The sequence below is a fragment of the Ahaetulla prasina genome, chromosome 7 (genome assembly GCF_028640845.1).
Source record: "Ahaetulla prasina isolate Xishuangbanna chromosome 7, ASM2864084v1, whole genome shotgun sequence".
In the NCBI taxonomy this organism is placed as follows: Eukaryota; Metazoa; Chordata; class Lepidosauria; order Squamata; family Colubridae; genus Ahaetulla; species Ahaetulla prasina.
In genome coordinates, this window is record NC_080545.1 from 66,224,301 (window position 1) to 66,244,740 (window position 20,440).

The window sequence follows — 20,440 nt, forward strand, 5'->3', positions numbered from 1 at the left end:
CTTAAAGGCGCTGGCCAAGGCGGGGCCCGTTACGCGCAGCCCTTGCGTCGTCTTCGTTGCCGCTCCTCGCCAGTTGCCCAACCCTGGCAGGCAGGGTGGGTGGAGGAAGAGGGGTAGAGCCTCGTAGACACTCCTTTAAAGAGATACTCCCGAATTACTCAACGTCAGTTGATCAGCCGCAGAAAAGGCAGGGTTACCAAATCTGGCGGCCCTACCTTTTCTTTATTTCCTTGTTGCCAACTGGTGGTTGTCTGGATTTGCGCGGCCCGAAATAAACACAACACGGGAATAATTAAAAGGAAGGGGGGGAGTAAAGGCGGGTGGGTGGGCTGGTAACAGAAGATGCAGTAGCCCAAATCTTAGTCACGCCATTCGCAGCTTCAGAAGCAACTGCTAAGAGTCGGCCCTACAAATTTCAAGCGAGTCGCAGCGTTGGCAGTTCATCTGGTCCCTGCAAAATCCCCCTCCGTGTATTGGGCTACGACCAGCCCGCGTCGGAAGCCTCTTCTTAACTGCCTGAACCTTTTATGTGCATCCTGCCTGCATTGGCTCCGATTAGCAACTCTTGATTTCACCAGGGTTTGCAAAACGATTTTTTCATTTTTCAAAACATTGCACGCGGCTCTTCGCCGCCGTCTCCCCGGATGCTTTGTTTCGTCCTGCAATACATTTTTTGCACGGATGTTGTTTGCCAGATCTGGTTACAATCGATCGCGTGTAAAATGCACTTGCGGCCAAAGCCAGCAAAATCGTGTTGCCTTGCTCGAAAAGCCCCATTAAATTTGAACAGTACTTCTAACGAACGAAATATTAGGACGACAATCGATATATAGCCGTCCATCTTCTCAGCGTGTTAACTCGCAAATAAGTCTCGCTGAACTCCGTGCTGTGCTCTGCGTCATATCGTCCCTGTAGAGATGGCATCTTGGCATATCCATAAAAGCTTGCTTGTTCTCTCAGTTTTTGATTTTGATGTAACGGTTTGAGGTTGTCGTTGATTCTGATTACAACGCAAACGAAATAAAACGAGCCAAAAAAAGAGGGGACTTAAATTCATAATCACAGTCATTAATAAACCAAATATTAAAATCCTATACCCATAATTAAAATTATTAAAATGCCACTTTGAATACTATACTCAGTTTCTTATCAACAGCCTGCATGGCTGACTTCATGCAGCTACTTCCCAAGCCCAAGATAATGACTCCTAAATTGTTAAGGTGTATAGAGAGGCCTGTTTCAAATGCAAAAAGACTGAATTGTAGCTTTTACATAATATAGAAAAACTTCACCAGCATTAAAAAAAAAACTTGCCTTTTCCTTGTCACTTACTTCCTTTTCCTTTAAAAAACCAGTAAACTGAGGAAATTAAAAATGTTCTATATTTTATTAACTTCCACATACCCTGAATCATTGATACCCACCTATCCTGAACCTATGCAAAAGTATTTTTTGAAACTTAGTTTTTCATATACTCACTCTTTCCTCTTAAGTAACTGCTTCTTTGGTTTAATATCTACATACTTTAGGCTTGGAATAACACCCTTACCTAAATATGTATTTACTAAATAAAATAGATATGCATTAAGTAGGTAGGCAGCTTTTCTGTAAAATTAAACTTACTGGAGTGCAATACTCTAGTAGAAGCATGAGTTTCTACCAAGAATATATTTCACCAGTATCCACAACATTTTTCAGTGCCTAAGGTAATTGTCCTGTGAGAGCTTAATCTGAAAGATGGACTATAAATTGTAGATTAAATCAAGCAACCCAAACTCCAATTCAATTAGTAAATACACACACAATCTTAGCTTTCCCAGCTAAATTAGCAAAAACTTGAGGAGAGAGGGGGAAGCCAGCAAAAAAAAAAAAAAGTTACCCAAAATTGGCATGCAATCCTTTATGAATAATCACTAAATAAGTATGTTGAAGTAAACATGCATAGAAATGTTACCTGGCCTGTTCTATATTAATGTATCAATTAGTATAGAACAAAAATTAGTAACCTGAAGCTCTAAGGCTGTACATGGCTCCTGGCCTAATTTTAATAGTCCTCTATAAGAGGTCAATTTGGATCCCAATGATGAAAGTGTTTTTTTCCTCTAAAGTTTGAAAGTTGAGATAGAGAAAAAGATCAGTAAGTAGTGGAGAAAAAAATACAAACTGTCAAACAGGAGGGGGTTTCTATTTACTTTTCTTCTCCTGCTGCCTACTTTTTACTATGGCCCTAATTTTTTTTAAAAAAGATGCCTATGATTAATAAAGAGTGAAATCAATTCAAGTCTATAGCCATACAGTAGTCACTTCAGATTTCAGAAGTGTCATATTATAGAATGATAGAACCTAGACAGCTCAAGGGTTTTTTTGGACTTTAAATGTGTATCAAAAAATAATACTTGAAGTAATACTGTTTTAGATCCATGAAAATGTGTATTAAATAGAAAATAAAAGTACTCTTAAGCATTTCATTCTTTCCTGCTTTTAAAACAATGGGAACCTAATTTTACGCAGCTTCTTTTCCAAAAACTCTACACTACTAACTAGAGCGTACAAAACATTTGCCAGACCTATTCTCGAATACAGCTCATCAGTCTGGAACCCATACCACATCTCTGACATAAATACAATAGAACACATCCAGAAATATTTTATTAGAAGAGTTCTTCGCTCCTCCGAAAACAACAAAATACCTTATACCACCAGGCTTGAAATCCTGGGATTAGAAAATTTACAACTCCGTCGACTTCGACATGACCTGTGTTTAACACGCAAAATCATCTATTGCAATATCCTTCCTGTAAGTGACTACTTCAGCTTCAATCGCAATATTACAAGAGCAAAAAATAGATTCAAGCTTAATGTCAACAGCTTCAAACTTGATTGCAGAAAATATGACTTCTGCAAGAGAGTTGTTAATGCTTGGAACTCATTATCTGACTCTATAGTCTCTACTCAAAATCCCAAAATCTTCAACCAAAAACTGTCTACTATTGACCTCACTCCATTCCTAAGAGGACTATAAGGGGCGTGCATAAGAGCACAAAAGTGCCTACCGTTCCTGTCCTATTGTTCCCTTTATTATATCAAATTAATATAGCTGATGCATATTCTTTACTTATATATATATATATATTCTTCATGATATGTTTTTTTTACTTATGACAATGTTTGTGTATACTGTTGTGACAAAATGAAATTTAAAAAAATGGCCTGAAAAAAAAGGCAAAGCTCCTTGAAAGAAGTTTGTAGGGCTCTTTTTTTTGTTGCCTGGAAAATACTTTTTTCAACACAGAGTATCCTTAAACTTCTGTGGGCCGGATTCACCCCGCGGGTGCTTAGATCTGGCCCACAGGGCCGCCCTGGAAACAGCAAAGGACCAGCCCACAATGCCTCTGCCAGTGAAAATGGGAGCTCAAGAGGGTTGTGCGCGACCGGATGGCCTCCTACAGCCCTCTGCCAGTAAAAACAGAGCTTGGGGGGCTGCGTGTGGACCCCTGGGCTCCATTTTTACTGGCAGAGGGCTGCAGGAGACCGTCCAGGCAACCTCCCCGGGCTCCGTTTTCACTGGCAAGCAAAACAAAACGAGAAATGTTCCCCTTTTGTATTTAAGCATTCAAGAAGGAACAGGAAAGGAGAAAGAGCAAAGAAAAAGAAAAAGATGGGAAGACAGCAAGGAAGGAAAAAGAAGGAAGGAAGGAAGGAAGTCCTTCCTTAACACTTGGGCACCAGCAGATGGTAATGCTCCTCTGGAGGAAAAGAGTTTGGCACTCTCCCTGGTCTCGCCTTCCTCCGCTGGAGACAATGGATCTCCCAACCCCACCGAGGCCACCATAGGTGCTGACGCAAGTGATGTCAAGCTGGCCACTCCCACCCCAGCCACCCCCACCTGGCCCCCTGAGATCCAACAACCCTGATGTGGTCCTCAATGAAATAGAGATTGGCACCCCTGTTCTATGGGGATAAAGTACCAACCTTCTTCCAGCTAACTTAGGAAAAAACTATTACAAAAGGGATGCAACAAAAGTAATCTGATGACTACTTATATATGGTACTAATCAGGTTAGTTATTAAAAAGATGCAAGTCTCCTTTCCCCTATTTATTGACATTCATAATTAAAAATGGATTGAAGAGAAATCCGCAGGTGTCAAGGTTTCATAGCAGGAAGAACATGAACTGCCTCCATCTACCGGTATGAAAGCAAACTTTTTTCAAAAGGCGAATGCTTAAATTTAATTGCTCATGCTTTCTTAAAACTATGCAATATTTTATCTATATACAGGTGGTCGTTGACCTATGATTCCACTTGATACTGTAATTTTGGTTCCTAAGCTATGCAGTAGTTAAAATGAGTTATCATGTGACTGAAGTTAATTTTACAATCATTTTTATTTTGGTTGTCAAGCCCATCACTACAGTTGTTATGTGAATCATATGGCTGTTAAGTGAATCATTCCCCAACTGATTTTTCTTGTTAGAAACTACCTGGGAAGGTCACATATTGCAATCACGTGACCACAAGATGTTGCAGCTGTTGTAAATGCAAGCCAGTTGTCAATCATCTGAATTGCAATTGTGACCGTAGGGGAGGTAAAACAGTCGTAACTTTGAGGATGGGTCAAGTTTGTGGGTGTGTAGCTAATTAGTAGGCTAGCTTGGTCGCTCAACAGTGAGACATTGGTCGAGATACTGGAAGCGTCGTGGCGATACTGGCTGGAAAGTAGCGGGTTCTGACAAGCCTGGAGAAAATCCAGCCAGGCAAACAGTTGTCTTCGGACTAGAACCATCCTCTAGGGATGGTGAAGAAGAAGAGGCATCTCAGATGCCTAGGGGGAACAGGCAAGTTCCCCGGGAAGTCAGAGAAAACTCTTCGATCCGGCGGCAGCCATTGCGACCGTCACAAAGCTGGGGCAACTGGACTAAGAATTGTGCAGGAGTGAGGTCTTTGATAGAGTATTGGTACTGGGTGAGTGATTGGCCAATTCACAGGTAATAAGAAACAATTTGAAATTTTTGAAAAGAGATCCAGCATAGAATTAACGGCTAATTAGCGCTGGGGAATCTTAATAGAGGGAAAAGAACAAAGCAGAAGTAAAATCACGAAAGTCCAAAACGGAGTTTGTCATTTGGATTTGGAAATTGGATTTGGAGAGTTTAAAAGTGTTACAAGAAAAAGAAACCTGAAAGAAAAGAGTAAATGATTGAATATAAACTTTAAGAAAAACTTTCAACTTTAAAGGAATACAGGAAGTCTTAAAATAAAAAAGCCTTGTAAAGATATTTAATTGGATTTAAATTGGAGTTTAAAACTTGGATTTGGATTATATAAAAATTAAGAAGAGAAAAAAGAATTCAGAGAGACATTAGATAATTGGATACTTTGTTAAGTTGTTGATTTGAAACTTGTGAAGAGAGGTATCTACTGGCGGAAAAAAACTACTATACTGAACATTTTGACCTTGATTAACGAACAGTGAGAACTTTTAAGGATGATGTTTTCTTTTCAGCTATTTGACTTTGATAATCAAAAAAGCAGACAAGTAATAAAACTTTAAATTGGAACTAAAGCCTAAGCAGACGTCAAAATGTGGTAGGAATTAATTGAATTGGTTAAAATGGTATGTGTATCATTTGATCTGGACAGAAAGAAATCAACGATTTTGTCAGAACATACTCAAATGGAGAAACAGTTTACCAACCAGAAACAAAAAACAACACTGAAGATAAAGATACTGATGAACAATTGGTTATATGGGGAGTAATAATGAAAAAAGAGAGAGAGCAGGAGGGCACAACCAACAAAAAAGAAAATTAAGAGAAGGAAAGTAGAGAGGAAGAGTTTCGAGGAAAACATTTTTAAAGATTACACTGGGATTGACAGTGGTAAAAAGAGAGAAGGTAGAGAGAAACGATAGAAACAAGAAAAAGGGAAGGGATTAGCATCAAAAAAAATTAAGGATTACATTGGGATTAACAGTGAGAGAAAAATGGGGAAAAGGGAAAAGAGAAATAGATCAGATGGGAACATAGTCAAAATAAGCGAGTAATTGACATAAAAGTTATAGGAAGGAAACAAGGGAAAAGATATAATAATTATAAAAAGAAAAAAAGAAGAAGAAGAAAATGAGGGAATGGAACAAAAGAAGGTGAATTGTAAGAAGAGGCTAGCTAGATGGGCCAGGAGAAAATGGTTAAAAGTAATATGAGATATAACTATGATGATAATGGAACTACGATTAATATTGGTGATTGTAATATATAAATAATTTGTAATATATTCTATGATAAAATGTATAAAAATAATGGCTGTGAAACATAAAATGATATATTTAAAAGAGGTTAAGATAAAATGGTGCATATAATGATTTATTTAGAAAAGGAAAATTAAACAAAATGGAAATGGAAGATAGGTTTAATTAAATGCAAAATGACAATTTGAAATTACTTCTTTAAGTGGGGAAATGATGATATAAATTGTGAAATATAAAATGACTTATGAGAAGGGATATTTTTTTGAAAACAAAAAAAAAGATATGGTAAACAAAACTGAAGAATACATTGTCAAAAGGGTAAGATGATTATTAATATTGGTGATTGTAATATTTGAACATTCTTAAACAATGGTAGAGCACAGAAAAATAATGGGGGTATGATGAAATTAATTGTGAAGTATAAAATGATTTACTTAGAAGGGTTTTACTTAGAAGATGTAATGGAAATTTAAATGAAAGGATAAAACTGAAGAAATATTCTGGTAAAAGGATAAAATGATTAATAAGGAAATAAGATAGGACAATCTGGTCTACCTTTAGAAAACAATGGATATTTAGAAATAAGTATGAAATATTAAAATGATTGTGTATAATTTAAATGGTTTCAATAAAATAAAGAATTACTGGAAAATATATGTGAGAGGGAGAAAAAGATTGAAACGAAAGAGGATTAATATTAGGAGGTTAGGGCAGATGGTAATTTTGATTATATATTAAATATAAAATAGAGATAAAAAAGTAAGTAGAAAAGAAATATAAATGGCAGAAATTGAATTATATGAATTAAATTTCGGGAAAATAAGCTGTATGTATTTTGACTTGGTCAATACTCTCTTCAGAAAAAATGTATGTTTGTTTGTCTTTAAAAAATAAAAAAACCTTTTACAAAAAACAAACCAGTGAGACATTGGTGAAGTGGGCACAGCAGCGCCTGCATTTTCTGCGTCGCATGAGAAAAGTACATCTTCCTTCCCCTGTCCTTACCACTTTCTATGGAATGACAATCAAGAGCATCCTGTCATATTGCATTATAGTCTGGTTTGGAAGCATTATGGCTTCAGACAGGAAGGCGGTGTAGAAAGTAGTGAGGATGGCAGAAAAGATTATTGGTAGTTCACTTTCTTCTATCCATGACATAGCATATAAGCGATACTTGAGCAGGGTGCACAGTATTGCCTGGGATGCTACACATCCTGTTCATGATCTCTTTTCTTTGTTATCTTCTGGGAGGAGGCTTCGTGGTATCTGAAGCAGAACATCTAGATAGAGTTTTGTTCCATACAACATCAACCTTGTTTGTGAACTCTCAAGTTTCCTTTCTGCTATGGATTCAAAATGGACAGTGATTTATATGTGTGTATATATATATATATATACATATACATATATGTAGGTCTTTGGTTATTCGGGTTTTCTCCCGCGTAAAATTGGAAGTGTCTTGGCAACGTTTCGACGAAGTCTCATTTGTCATCTTCAGGCTTCAGCTTCGTGCTTCTGGGAGCAATGTGTGATTGCAGCTGTTTCTTCCTTTTTAACTGCTAGTGGGGGTTTGAACTGATTGGGTGGGAGCTTGGCTGTGCTGATTGGATGGGTTTTTTTTGTGTGTGCTCTGATTGGATGGGGGTGTGTCCTGTTTGGGTGGGGGCTTGGTTGTGCTCAGATTAGTCTGAGTTGCAGGGGGATTTGAGCTGGTGAGCTGCATTTCATTTTTAATGTGGGTTAGTGTGCTCACAGTAAAACTGACAAGATTATCTATCTTAAGTCACTTTTTCCAAGGTCATCATAACTTTGAACCATCAATAAACAGTCATAATCAAGGACTATTTGTACTACTAAAAGCCTTGTGGCTGTTTGTAAGCTTCAACTGGGTGAAATGGTATATCACAGAGATCCCAACCCCCAGGGCATGGACCACAGCCTGGTCCACAGCCTGCCAGGAACTGGTCCATACAAGGAAGATAAGCCCCATCTATGCGCGTGTGGGATGCAGGCAGCATGCAACACCATATTCGCCCCGGTCCACAGAAAAACCACTTTCCATGAAATTGGTCCTTGATTTCCAAAAGATTGGGGGCTGCTGGTCTATCATATGGCAACAATTTTTGAATCAATGCACATCAACTGGGTTAACTTTCAGAATGTGTCCAAAAACTGGGAGCCATGAAGTTATGAGATTGAATTTTAGTATTGTGGCTGCTTCAGTGCAGCTGTGCTGGTGTTCTACTGTAGATGATCATCATTTCTGACACTCCCGGTTAGCTTCCTACAGAGAAAGTCAATGGGCAAGCCCGCTGGTAGTTGGAAATTGCTTCTACTCCCATTGCTTGTTTGGCCACTAGCCGTCATTTTATTCTGCTTAGATAAGAAAATATCTCTGAAACAATGATCCAATAAGTCATGGGTTATTTAATATATGCTAAAAACAGATTCGTATCTTCAGTGGCTATCACTGATAAAGGGCTAGAAACGTCTCATTTTAGGATATTGAAGAAAATAGGTTAACTGACAAGGGGGGGGGAGTTTCTGTAAGCCGAGTTTTAAATATAATTGTTGAAATTATACCTTATTTTCACAATACAGATTTTTTTCTTTTTAGAATAAAACACTTTTGTATATTACACATCTGTAATAATTACATTGTACACGGATAGCATCTTTCTTTCAAAAATGCAAAGAGCACTTCACAAAAAATAGTCACCAGATAATTATGTAACATTTCATCTTTTATAAAAATTTCTTGGAAAACAATTTGACCCAACTAGAATAGTACCAAGCTTTAATCATATTTTTGAACTTAATTAGTGTACTTATTTTTATGTTTCTACCTGTTAGAAAGTTGTTGATTTCTCAATTTAACTTTTGTTTTGATCTTCTGATAATATGTGGTATTACCTCAACCTTAAAATAGAGTATTCTGTAAGAATTTCAAATTTAAAAAATCCTGATGCTTTATATCACTTCAGAAATAGTCTTATATCAATTGCTAGATTTTACCACAATATAAAGAATTGGAGTGTTATCACTTTTGGGGTTACTATTTCTATGTATTTAGTCAAGGAAAAGGGCAATTTAATATAAATGCAGTACTTTTCATAGTTGGATCCCAAAGTGCTTCTGTGTTCACATTTCCTATGAGAGGCTAAATACATAAAGAAAAATACAGTAATCACAACTTCATTGATAAGCATCTTGAATCTAGTGTGATTCACTGTGAGTTTATCAAATGAGCTCATATTATTTTCACTGAAAACTGACATTTTTAATCACTAAAGCCAAGTCATCAATATATGCAGGACTGGGTATGCTTAAACACATTGTGATCAATAGCTTTGCCACATCTAATTCTGCACAGGGATTTGTCTTTAGCTGTCCTTTATATGTAATACCCTCATTTTCACATTAATGGATTTCCCAACACGGCAGCCCTTCTTGTATCTTCTGAAAAGGGGAAAAACTCCTCTAATTTCAAGATTGCCATTCTTCTTCTTCTTCTTTTTTTTTTGCTTTTCTTTTATAGACTGGAAATTACTGTATCCAGAAAAATATTCCTTTTTTTTCTTTTCAGTTCTTACAACTAAAACACTAAAACTAAAAAATTAATTGTTATGGCCACACATATGCAGTCTGAGAAATGTCAGTACAGCTGATATTCTCTGTACATCTCTGTAAATAACGTCATCACAGTATAAGCACAGAAAGAAATAGAACAAATGTTGGGATGCAGAATTCTGTTTCATCAGCTTTGTTTTAGTATTGGCATAACTTTAAAATACATGTTGAACAGTAATGTACATTGTCCCATTTAAATAGTGTAATTGTGCCTTGCAAAATATTTACACACAGTTCCTTGCCAGTAATATTTTTCTAGTAGTGATTCTACCTAGTTAAACAGTCCTGTAAGACATGAAAACTGTTATATATGAGTGTATATTTTCCAATCTAAACCCAACCGAAGTATAAAAAAGGCACTGAAGAACAATCAAAGGCTACAACTGCAAACCTGTTCAATATCATAGATCTCCTTTGGGCAATCTGCAGACAAGATTAATGGTACATTCTCTGTCACCACCACATCATCCTCAATGCGTATTCCTATGCCACGGAATCGTTCAGGGGCACTGGTATCATCTTCAGGTATGTAAATGCCTGGAAATGTAAGTACTGATCAAAATCTAGCAGATTCCGTTTGCAAATTATACAGTATATTCCTTCAGGGTTTAGAAGGCATAGCACAAATGACAGGTTTTATTTCCACAGGTCAAGAATCGATAGCTAGTGTGTCTGCACCTTGATCCAATTGATATAATGCAATACAGCCAAATTCACTTTGTACCAGTAGTGGAAACACTGGGCCAAACTTACAAAACCAGAGTAGTTTTTACAAGCTACTCTACCCTGATATAAATTCAATGAATCATCCTTTTAAAAATTATTTTCCTACAGATTAAAGATCATGAAGGTTGTTTGTTCATAATTGAATCTATGAAGCAAATGGCAGTGTTTTCTGGATAGTTCTCAATGCCTCTAAGATGACTACCTTCCCACATTTATGGCAGTGAATAATGGAAAATGAGACAGGATATGTTAAGAATCTGAAATTATTTAAAATCAAAATAGAAAAACAATTGCACTGAAATTTTTGAGCATTTTTTTTGAGAATGTTTGAAAATAATTTTTGAGAAATTATTGTAGCAATCATTGCATAAATAACTGGGTATTCTTCTTTTCAAGATACCACACATAGACACACATCTTTTTATATTGATTTCACTAGTGCAGGGGTCTCCAACCTTGGCTACTTTAAGACTGGTGGACTTCAACTCCCAGAATTCCTCAGCCAGCAAAGCTGGCTGAGGGATTCTGGGAGTTGAAATTCACAAGTTTTAAAGTTGCCAAGGTTGGAGACCCGTGCACTACTGCACTATTTTACCTGGCTCAATGGTTATCACCATGCTTGGCTGGAGGAGAGTTGATCGGGATACATCAGGTGTATCATGAACATCCATTCCCAGATAATGTCCTACATGATGTGGACAGTATTTCCGAACAGCCTATGAGGCAAAAAAAAAAAAACAACATTCCTAAAACAAACAAAATTTGGAATAATATTGGATGGATATTCTTCAGCACAAAATGTGCTAAAAACATACAGTGAAAAGGGACTATAACATTAAATTGGTTGTTTTTACTTATAAATACAACTATTATGTTTTGTGTAGGCACCATCTTCTGCCTTCTATCTATCAAATTTGCTGTTTGCTGTAAAGGCAACAGACTCTGGTCTTTAAGCAAAATATATAAATGACAATCAGTTTGGTATTAAAGGCAAATAGTGTCTGTTTTGAGCTCCAAGGTACCTTTGATCTTTCAGCTGGCAGATTCCTCTGTGGGTAAAAAATTAATATTACGTGGAATTGTGAGGCCATCGCTTATTTCAGTACCTTGCCTAAATTTTATGCAATGTTTATTCAAAACCATTTGACCTAAGCTTGGTTTCTTGTTCAAAACCTCATCACTTTTTCCAGCAGACCAGCATGAACATGTAGGTTGTTCTTACTGGGGTTCTGAAACTTTCCAGTTCCTATGAATTTCAGAAATCAGAGTAGGCAAGGATCTCAAGAAGCAGCAGTGTGCCTCACTCTGCTAAGCAGTTGGTCTTTGTTGTTGAAGTGCACATATTATATCATGGTAACCATTGCTGTACGCAGAAATATCCTTAAAGAGTATAAGAAAGAAAGTGCCCAGGACCACTTCCCATTTTAAAATGTTCTCAATACATAACTTGCAAGAGTAGCACATCTCATAACACTGTTTTACTTAGTATGAAACATTTTCCTACATTTGCCAGTTGAAACAGAAGTTGATACTACTTCAAAATATCCATTGATTTAAGATAATTTTATTGGAAGTTGTACTGTGTAAAACCATACTCTGGCCATCTATTATTGTTTATGCCAACAGGTTGCAGCTGTTTAGAGATCCGCAAGTTTTTCCTTGCCCCATTAGAGATACTGGGCAGGCAAGTATTTGATTGCTGGACTAAATACCTATTTAAGGTTTATTTTGTTGGAGCTCACAATTTGTGCCAAATTTCAAAATACTAGTATAGTGATGCGTTTTTTATTTGTCCCATAATTTCTGAGATTGATGGGTAGAAAGAGCTTATACTGAAATATTATCAGTCCGTGTATCTGTCTATGAAACATCAGGGAGTATTACACAGGTAACTTGAATCAAAGTGAGTCATTAACAGATTTCTAGAGCAGGCGCTTTCCCATCTACATGGCAAAAAAATTATATGAAAATATCTTCCATAACTTACCAAAATCTTAAAATGAAGCACTTTTCTCCTCAACTTAGCAATCAAATTTAATAAACTTACTCACAAGTTAGAAAAATCCCACCACTGATCTCTATCTCTTGAATTAATTGTTCTCAAGAATTAAAACAACTGGTGCATAGAAATATATATATCTAAATAGTCTAAAATCTAAATAGTCTGCCATCTGCTGGATGAAAGAGATATTGTACTGCTGATAACCTTCGACTTGTCACCAATATACAGTAAGTACTTCTCGGTTCATGACAGAAATTGAGCCTGGAATGGTAGTCATTAATTGAGGCATGTGACCGTATTTGAACTTACAATTGTATTTAAAACAGTAGTTAAGTGAATGCTGTCGTTATGAAGCAAATTCATTTCCCACAATGGCTGTTCTTTGCCAAAAGCTGGAAGTAAAGGTGACTCAGTTGCCAAGAGCCCAAAATGGGATCATGTGACTGGGGGTGGGGTGGGGTGTTGTTCTAACTCCAAAAATAAATTGTAAGTAATTCTGGGGCGGTCCATCAAAACCCTAAATGATTCTTAAGGGACAGCTTGTAAATCTATGACTATCTTGTATTTCTTTTAGACCTGCTTATCTGCAGGAAGCTACAACTTCAAAACGTAAAATGGGAAGATTTAAATGATTGTTCACTTTTTATTGTTCACTGTTGTTGTTTTTTTAGCCAGGAAAAATAACAGGCTAAACAGATATACAAAGAAACCAAGTACCTTGAAAACCTGACCCTCACTAGTGCTATCCTTTAGGATTCCCAACTCTTTCAGCTTCTGTCCAATGAGAGTTAGCATTAAATTGTAGATGTTTTCTAGGCTCACACCTGAAGAACAAAGTCTTAGGCATGACTTCTGGACCTCCAGTATAGCCTGGTACAGCTCTGCCTGGGGACTAGTGAACCTGATAATAAGAGAAAAACACAAATCAGCTCAAGTGAGATTTAAGCAGAAAGCAAACATTAAATGCTAAGATGAGGTACAAAATAATTATGCGGCACAGTTCTTTGGATTTGTTCTACTCCAAAATGTTGGTGGAAGATTGCACACCTCAACACCTCTCGCTTCAAACCTTTCTGTAATTTTACCTTGGAAAATATCAGTGAAATCGATAAATAATATTTCCCCATTAACATTCTGAAATGAAATAATGACATGCAAACTTTTCTAAATTATCTGGTTTTGCATTACTACAAACTAAAGCATATCTCAACTCTAGAGCAGGGGAAGCAGGTCGACTGTAGTACATTGCACTAAAAACTGCAACTACAGTGTTAGCAAGGATGATTTCTGAAGTATAATGAAATGAAGAAATCACAATAATGAAACATTTCAGGAAAACCTGCAACCAACTTGATGTTCCTTTACTGGGAACAGGACCTACCTGCCATTGATGGGCCAAGTACGGGTAATGTCACTCACATAACAAGAGTATTCACACCCTCCGTCCAACAAAACCATTTCTCCATCCTGGAGCACAAGAAAAAGCAATTACTTGGCATTTAAGAATTTCATTTAAATAGTGCTATAAAACAGTTTTTAAAAAAAAAACAATCAAACCAACCAACCTGGAATTTATCTTCAGTGAGATAAATTACATTTGCTTTTTCATCTAATAGTCCAGCAGAGTGTAGCTTTTTATAGTTATAACGCACTGTCCGTCTTTGCAAGCTTTGATGTTCAGCTTATTTTAGCACTTATCATCACTCTTATTTATTATTGTAACTACTATTATTGGCTTCGGTAGTCCCATAAATGACAGTTGGATTATGGGAACTGAAGTCCAGCACAAAGAAAAGTGCCAAGATGAGAAAGTCTGATCTAACTTAACAGCTGTTGCTATGTTAATTTCATTTACTTTCATTTAACTTTCATCTTTTAATCACACCCATTTTTATTGGCCAATAGCGGTCATATTCATCAAGCACATTGGTGGGGAAGGAGGCAAAGAGAAGGCCTCCTGAAAAATTCATTTTTGTCATGGAACAAGTACCTAAATCAACCAAATCACATGAGTAGTGGCAGATATTATGGGGACCATACTACAAGACCTGTTTGGAGATAGATTGCTTTTATATTCTTTATACAAATCCCTGTATTTCCTCATTAAAAGATTTATATGCAGCACAGCTGTAAGATTATTCCTACATTTCTTTGTTCTACTCCATAGAATGAGGAAGTAAATTTTTACCCCTAGAATATAGGACAGGTCAGAAACACACTAGAATGCAGTTGAACTGGTTATGGTCTACTCAGTTTAAGAAGATACTCTGAAATAGGATTATATCCTCTTTTAAAACTGTAGTTCCATTCCAATCTTCTTAAATGGCTTAGTTAATATATTACCTTCCATCTTCTGAGGTGGGTAAAATGAGGACCCAAATTGTTGGAGGCAGGATGCCGACTCTGTAAACAGCTTAGAGGGGACTTTAAAGCACTGTGAAGTGGTATATAAGTCTAAATGATATTGCTATTACTGGAGTACATTTTCATTTATTTCTTTTGGAAGGGTTCAGTAGATAATAATACTATTATGTTGCAAAGTTCATTCAGTTACCTTGATAAGTTGATTGTTTTTCACATAATGCAAGGTATTGGACCTGTTGCCGCCAGCAACCACAGGGGGATAAGCTAAAATATCAGCACCACGAGCCCGACACTCAAATTCAAACTGAAAATAAAATAATCCATGAATTGTTGAAATAAATGCAGCCAAGCCCTTTCTCACAAAGGCTCTGCCAATGCCCATACTTGTGCTAGTAAACGAGCAAAGTATATGGGATACACTGTATGTTTGAATAGGAAGACTTAATTCAGCTTTCTTAAGTCAGGTGGTCCTCGCTTAATAATCATTCATGATTATTCAAACTTACAACAGTGCATGAACGAATGGTACCGTGTTTCCCCCAAAATAGGACATGTCCTGAAAATAAGGCCAAGCCTGATTTTTGGGGTGGGCATAAATATACGCCCTTCCCTGAAAATAAGCCCTAGTGACGGGGTGGCCGTGGCCAGCACAAGAGGCAGCCCTTCCCTTTTCTGGTCACCTCAGAGCTTCTTGGCCCCTTAATCGGATCAGCTGAGCTGCTCAGGCTGCCATTCACAGCTGATTTGCAGGTGCTGCTCAGGCCGTCGCCTCCAGCAAGAGTGGCCACTTTTGCAGCCAATTGTGGCTGCAAAACAAGCCAGAGGCCAAGCGACGTACCCCACATGCCTCGCACCCTCCTTACCTAATGGTGACAATCATAGCAGGCAATTCCGTCCACGGAAGAGCTGCCTCATGGGTGCCGCTCCAGCTGGCGCCTCCAGCAAGTGCAGCTGTTTTTGCCATGGATTGCGGCCACTTCTCCAGCAGGAGGCCAAGCGATGCACCCCATGTCCCTCGTACTGGGCCACGTGGGTTGGGACAAAATAAGGGTTCAAAATTTGTAGACAGCTGCTGATACAGTACCCTTCAGAAAGCCGGCATGAGTCTCCTGCTGCAGAAGTGGCTGTGCCAGGGGAGCGCTTTTGGGAGAGAAGGCAAAGGGGAAGTGATCGCTTGCAAACTCCTGCCCCGCTCCCGCCTCTCCACCAGGCAACTTCCGGCAGCCCCAGATGCCCAAAGCCCACACCCACCCGGCTCCCTTTTCCACAGTGCCCGGCTCTTTATCGAGTGGGGTGGCAGGTGGGGTGGGGGAGAAGCGAGATGCATGGAGTGAGACAGGGCTTGCTCCTCTTGCCATCTCTTCTTCCCCTCTCACTGAGCATGGCAGGATTCAGTTTGGGAGTGGTAGGTGGGGAGGGGTGGGCTGGGGAGACGTGAGATGTGTCTTACCTGCCTTATAGCTCTGTTGTATGTCTCACTGTTGTCTGCAGGCAAACACGTAGGGTAAAAAAATCCTCGCAAGTTCAATCAAACTTTTCAAGCTCGCAAGAAGTTTGGTTTTACCCTACAACGTGTTTGCCTGCAGACACAGCGAGACACACAACAGAGCTACAAGGCAGGTAAAACCTGTGTCTCATGTCTTCCTGGCCCCATCACTCCCCACCTGTCACCCCCAAATTGCATCCAATTTGGGCAGAGGCAGGAAGCCCTGCCATGCCCGGCAAGAGGGGGAGAAGAGATGGCAAGAGGAGCCCCATCACACTCCATGTGTCTTGCTTCTTCCCTGCCCTACCTGCCACCCCCTTTGACAAAGAGGCGGCGGGGAAGGGCAGCAGCCAAGCTGCTGTTACGGTACCATTAGGGCATGTGGAACCGTCATACCTGCCTTGCAGATGCAATCAAACTTCTTGAACTTGCGAGAAGTTTGGTTTTACCCTACAACATGTTTGCCTGTAGACAACGGCGAGATTTGCAACAGAGCTACAAGGCAGGTAAGATGCGCGTCTAGCATCTCCCCAGACCCTGGCGAGGGAGGAGAAGAGACGGCAAGAGAAGCAATCCCCATCTCGCTCCACACGTCTTGCTTCTCCCCCACCCCACATGCCACTCCCCTTGATAAAGAGCCGGGTGCTGTGGAAAAGGGAGCCAGGCGGGCACAGGCTTTGGGTGTCTGGGGCTACCGAGGGTCGCCCGGTGGAGAGACAGGAGCGGGGTGGGAGTTTGTAGGTGAGAGGGATGGATGGATGGGAGGCGGGCAAGTGCCAAGAACACCAGGGAGATTCCCACCGTTGGTTGCCCCAGCGAACAGCTGATGAGTGGCTATGTTGCGCTGCCACAGCAGCAGCCATGAAATGGCCACAGTCACTGCCTCCTGCACCCCCAAAATAATAAGACCCCCCCGATAATAAGGCCAAACCCTTATTTTGGTGTTCAAAAAGATATAAGACAGGGTCTTATTTTTGGGGAAACACGGTACTTGTGACTGTACTTACAACAATTGCAGTATCACTGCAGTCACATAATCATCATTTGCATCCTTCTTTGCTAACTTCCTACAAACAAAGTCAATGGGAAAGCTGGCAGGAGTTCACAAAAGGGGACTACATGGCATCCTCGTTTAACGACTTCACTTATCATCAACAGAAAATGCAATTATTTCCATTGCGAAGCAGCACAGTCATGTGTCACCACACTTTACAACTGTATCACTTAACAATGGAAATTATGATCCCAATTACTGTTGTTGAATAAGGACTGTCTTTAATGGATCTATATCATAGCTTGCTGTGAGGACTAAAAAATGAACAACCATATAAAACGGGGCTGTCAAACTCCTGGCTCAGGGGCCAGATGCGTCACTTCCTGGCCACGCCCATGCTCGGTTCAATGAAGGGAAAAAATAGTTCCGATAAGTCATGTGGCGCTGCCGTGACGATGTGAGTTTGACACCCCTGATATAAAAGGTTTTCTTAGCTCCTTGAAGGAAATGTAGTATATTAACCCAAAGAGCAAGATACTGCTTAAGTAAAATACCTAACAGCTTCAGATATCGCAATCAGTGAAAAGGAATTCTGTTGTTCAGCACCATATGAAAAGCCATACATTTATTTTCCCTCCTATAGTATGTGAACTAAAGAAACCTAATATGCTGTGGGAAGCAAAAATATATCTAATTTTTTTTCAGGAAAAAAACTCGGTGATAGTTTTAAAATGGCAAAATCAAAGGTAGATTTTCTTATGTGCTTCTATGCCCAATTTCCCTCCCCCCTTCCTATATTTATCCTGATCTGGGTGAATATCCATAAGAGTAGCAAACCAGCCAAGGATTTCTTTCACTAGATGAAAGTAACATGAAACACCAGGAGGTACTGACCTCATTGGGTTTGTGGTAGGCTGTATTTCCTACTCAATTTTGTTCCTTTGAAAAGGAAGAGACTTTAGTCTGTAGTTATTCTCACATTTTCATTACGTTTGAGGGGGTGGCTGTTGGCACTCTCAACTGTTAATTAGAACAAAAATGTATTTTTTGGATACTATACATGTGTAGGAGAATGTTTGTAGGGAAAAATACTTCTAAGTTAAAATGTGCAAATACATTAAGTAACACTTTGCATTTGCACTATTTTTTTCTTGAAATTTCATTTTCATAACAAGCATTCTTAAGGAAAGATAATGTTCAGGAAGTGAAATATAATTAATGCTGAAAAGCAAAATCCTCTCACTATTTAGATGAAAGGCTATCAATAGTCCCCTACACACATCTATTCAAAAGCATATCTTACCAAGTTCAATGGGATTTACTATTTGTAAGTACTGAGGCATTTTCTTAATAAATCTTTTCTACGCTTTATTAAAATCCTGGTCTCTCCCTTAATGTTCTCCTTCTTTGGTATCCATCCTACAAGTTCTAAATTAAGTGTCGACATGAGGATTAATAGAAACCTATCATATGTTATGCCAGCATACGCATTACATGTGAACACAATTTAAAAACCGGTTGTCAGGTTACAGCGAAGGACTATTTTCCACAATACAAAAAAGCACATACCTTCGCATATAGGAATGCTTCATCCACTGGTGCTTTACTTGTAAACATAGTCTCTATGAATGCCTGTTGAAATGCAGTAATAAAAACTATTAATGAATATGTTAGTTTCTAAAATATGGTTATATTTTCCAAAAGATGAGTCAAAACTATCAGCTCTCCTAGATCTGATTCTAACCAGTGAGGAAGAGCTGGTTGAGGAGCTGAATATGCCATATTTGGATTTAATATACCATCAAATGAGAAATTGGATCATAGCTGTAAATGTACACATGTACATTATGAGGTATTATAGAAAGCGATCAGTTATGTTTGATTTCTTGTTCACTGGTATTTTTCACATTAACTCATATGATGATAATCTTATTATGTGAAACATAGGGGACTATAGTGGTAATTGTTTACCGAAGGCTTTCCACAAACACAAGGATCCCAGATTTTATTTCTGGAATAAATCATCAGCATCAGATCCAGAAATCTCCTAGTAAAAAGATGCCAGCTATATCTACTGTGTTTCCCTGAAAATAAAACCCGGTCTTATTCTCTTTTGGGCTTGAAAATAAGTACTTGGGCTTATTTTTTTTAATTGCAGGAGGTGGTGAGCATGGTGGCTGATGGGAGTGGGAATGCAGCTATCTACCCTCTCTGTCCTACTATCTGCCTGCCTGCGGCTGCAATGGGCCAAGCTCTTTGCATGTCCCGCCCTCCACCCACTTTGCCTGCTGACCCAGGTCTGCTGGTACATTTCTTGGCTGTGGTGGGCACCGTGCTGGCTGCCAAGCGGCTGCCCATGCTGCTGCTGGCCTTGCGGGAGGCTCTTCGCCCTCCTGGCAGGGTGAGTGGAGGCCGGGATGTGCCAAGAGCTTGGCTCCAATTGAGGCTGCAGGTAAGCAGAAAGATGGTAACGGCTCAAACACTTTTCGCCAGAGGAAGCTTTGTTTGCTTGCAAAGGGGACACTTTAAAACGGAACCATTAGCTCCATTTCAAACCGTCTCCTTTGCAAGCACACAAAACTTTGAGTCTCCATCATTTCTCTGTCTGAATGAAAAGTGTTTGGTCGTCCGTTCCCAAGCACCCCAAACAGAGAAATGATGGAGACTCAAAACTTCATGTGCTTACAAAGGAGAGAGTTTGAAACAGAGTGATTAGCTCTGTTCCAAAGTGTCCCCTTTGCAAGCTAACGAAGCTTCCTCGGGGTGAAAAATGTTTGGGCAGTTACCGTTGGCCCTCCCCTCTCCCTCCCCTTTGTAAACAGATAAAGCTTCATCTCCCTCTGGGCGAAAAGTGTGCAGCAAAGCCAGGCGAAGGCAGAGGCGATCGCAACGCACCGCCCACTCCGTCCTGTCTCTTGGCTTGCCTGCGGCTGTGTCGAACCACCACCCACACTGGACTTCAGGATCGCCTGCCTCCCCCATCCCCCAT

General features: G+C 39.2%; 1 protein-coding gene across 6 annotated transcripts in view; it reads right to left on the minus strand.

The window, feature by feature from the left end:
* Window positions 1–35: 35 nt before the first annotated feature.
* XPNPEP3 (X-prolyl aminopeptidase 3) overlaps window positions 36–20,440 on the minus strand; it is a 31,507-nt gene continuing 11,102 nt past the window's right edge. For 4 of the 6 annotated variants that reach the window (XM_058191756.1, XM_058191760.1, XM_058191759.1 and 1 more), the window contains 7 exons: window positions 19,021–19,083; window positions 15,162–15,275; window positions 13,989–14,074; window positions 13,325–13,508; window positions 11,201–11,321; window positions 10,271–10,416; window positions 36–1,000 (listed from right to left, as the gene is read on the minus strand). In XM_058191756.1, coding sequence (XP_058047739.1) covers window positions 899–1,000; window positions 10,271–10,416; window positions 11,201–11,321; window positions 13,325–13,508; window positions 13,989–14,074; window positions 15,162–15,275; window positions 19,021–19,083 — 816 coding nt within the window. In that variant the 3' untranslated portion in view covers window positions 36–898. Of the gene's footprint in view, window positions 1,001–8,656; window positions 10,417–11,200; window positions 11,322–13,324; window positions 13,509–13,988; window positions 14,075–15,161; window positions 15,276–19,020; window positions 19,084–20,440 lie in introns of those variants that run through there. The other 2 variants (XM_058191758.1, XM_058191757.1) reach the window with 1 other exon arrangement.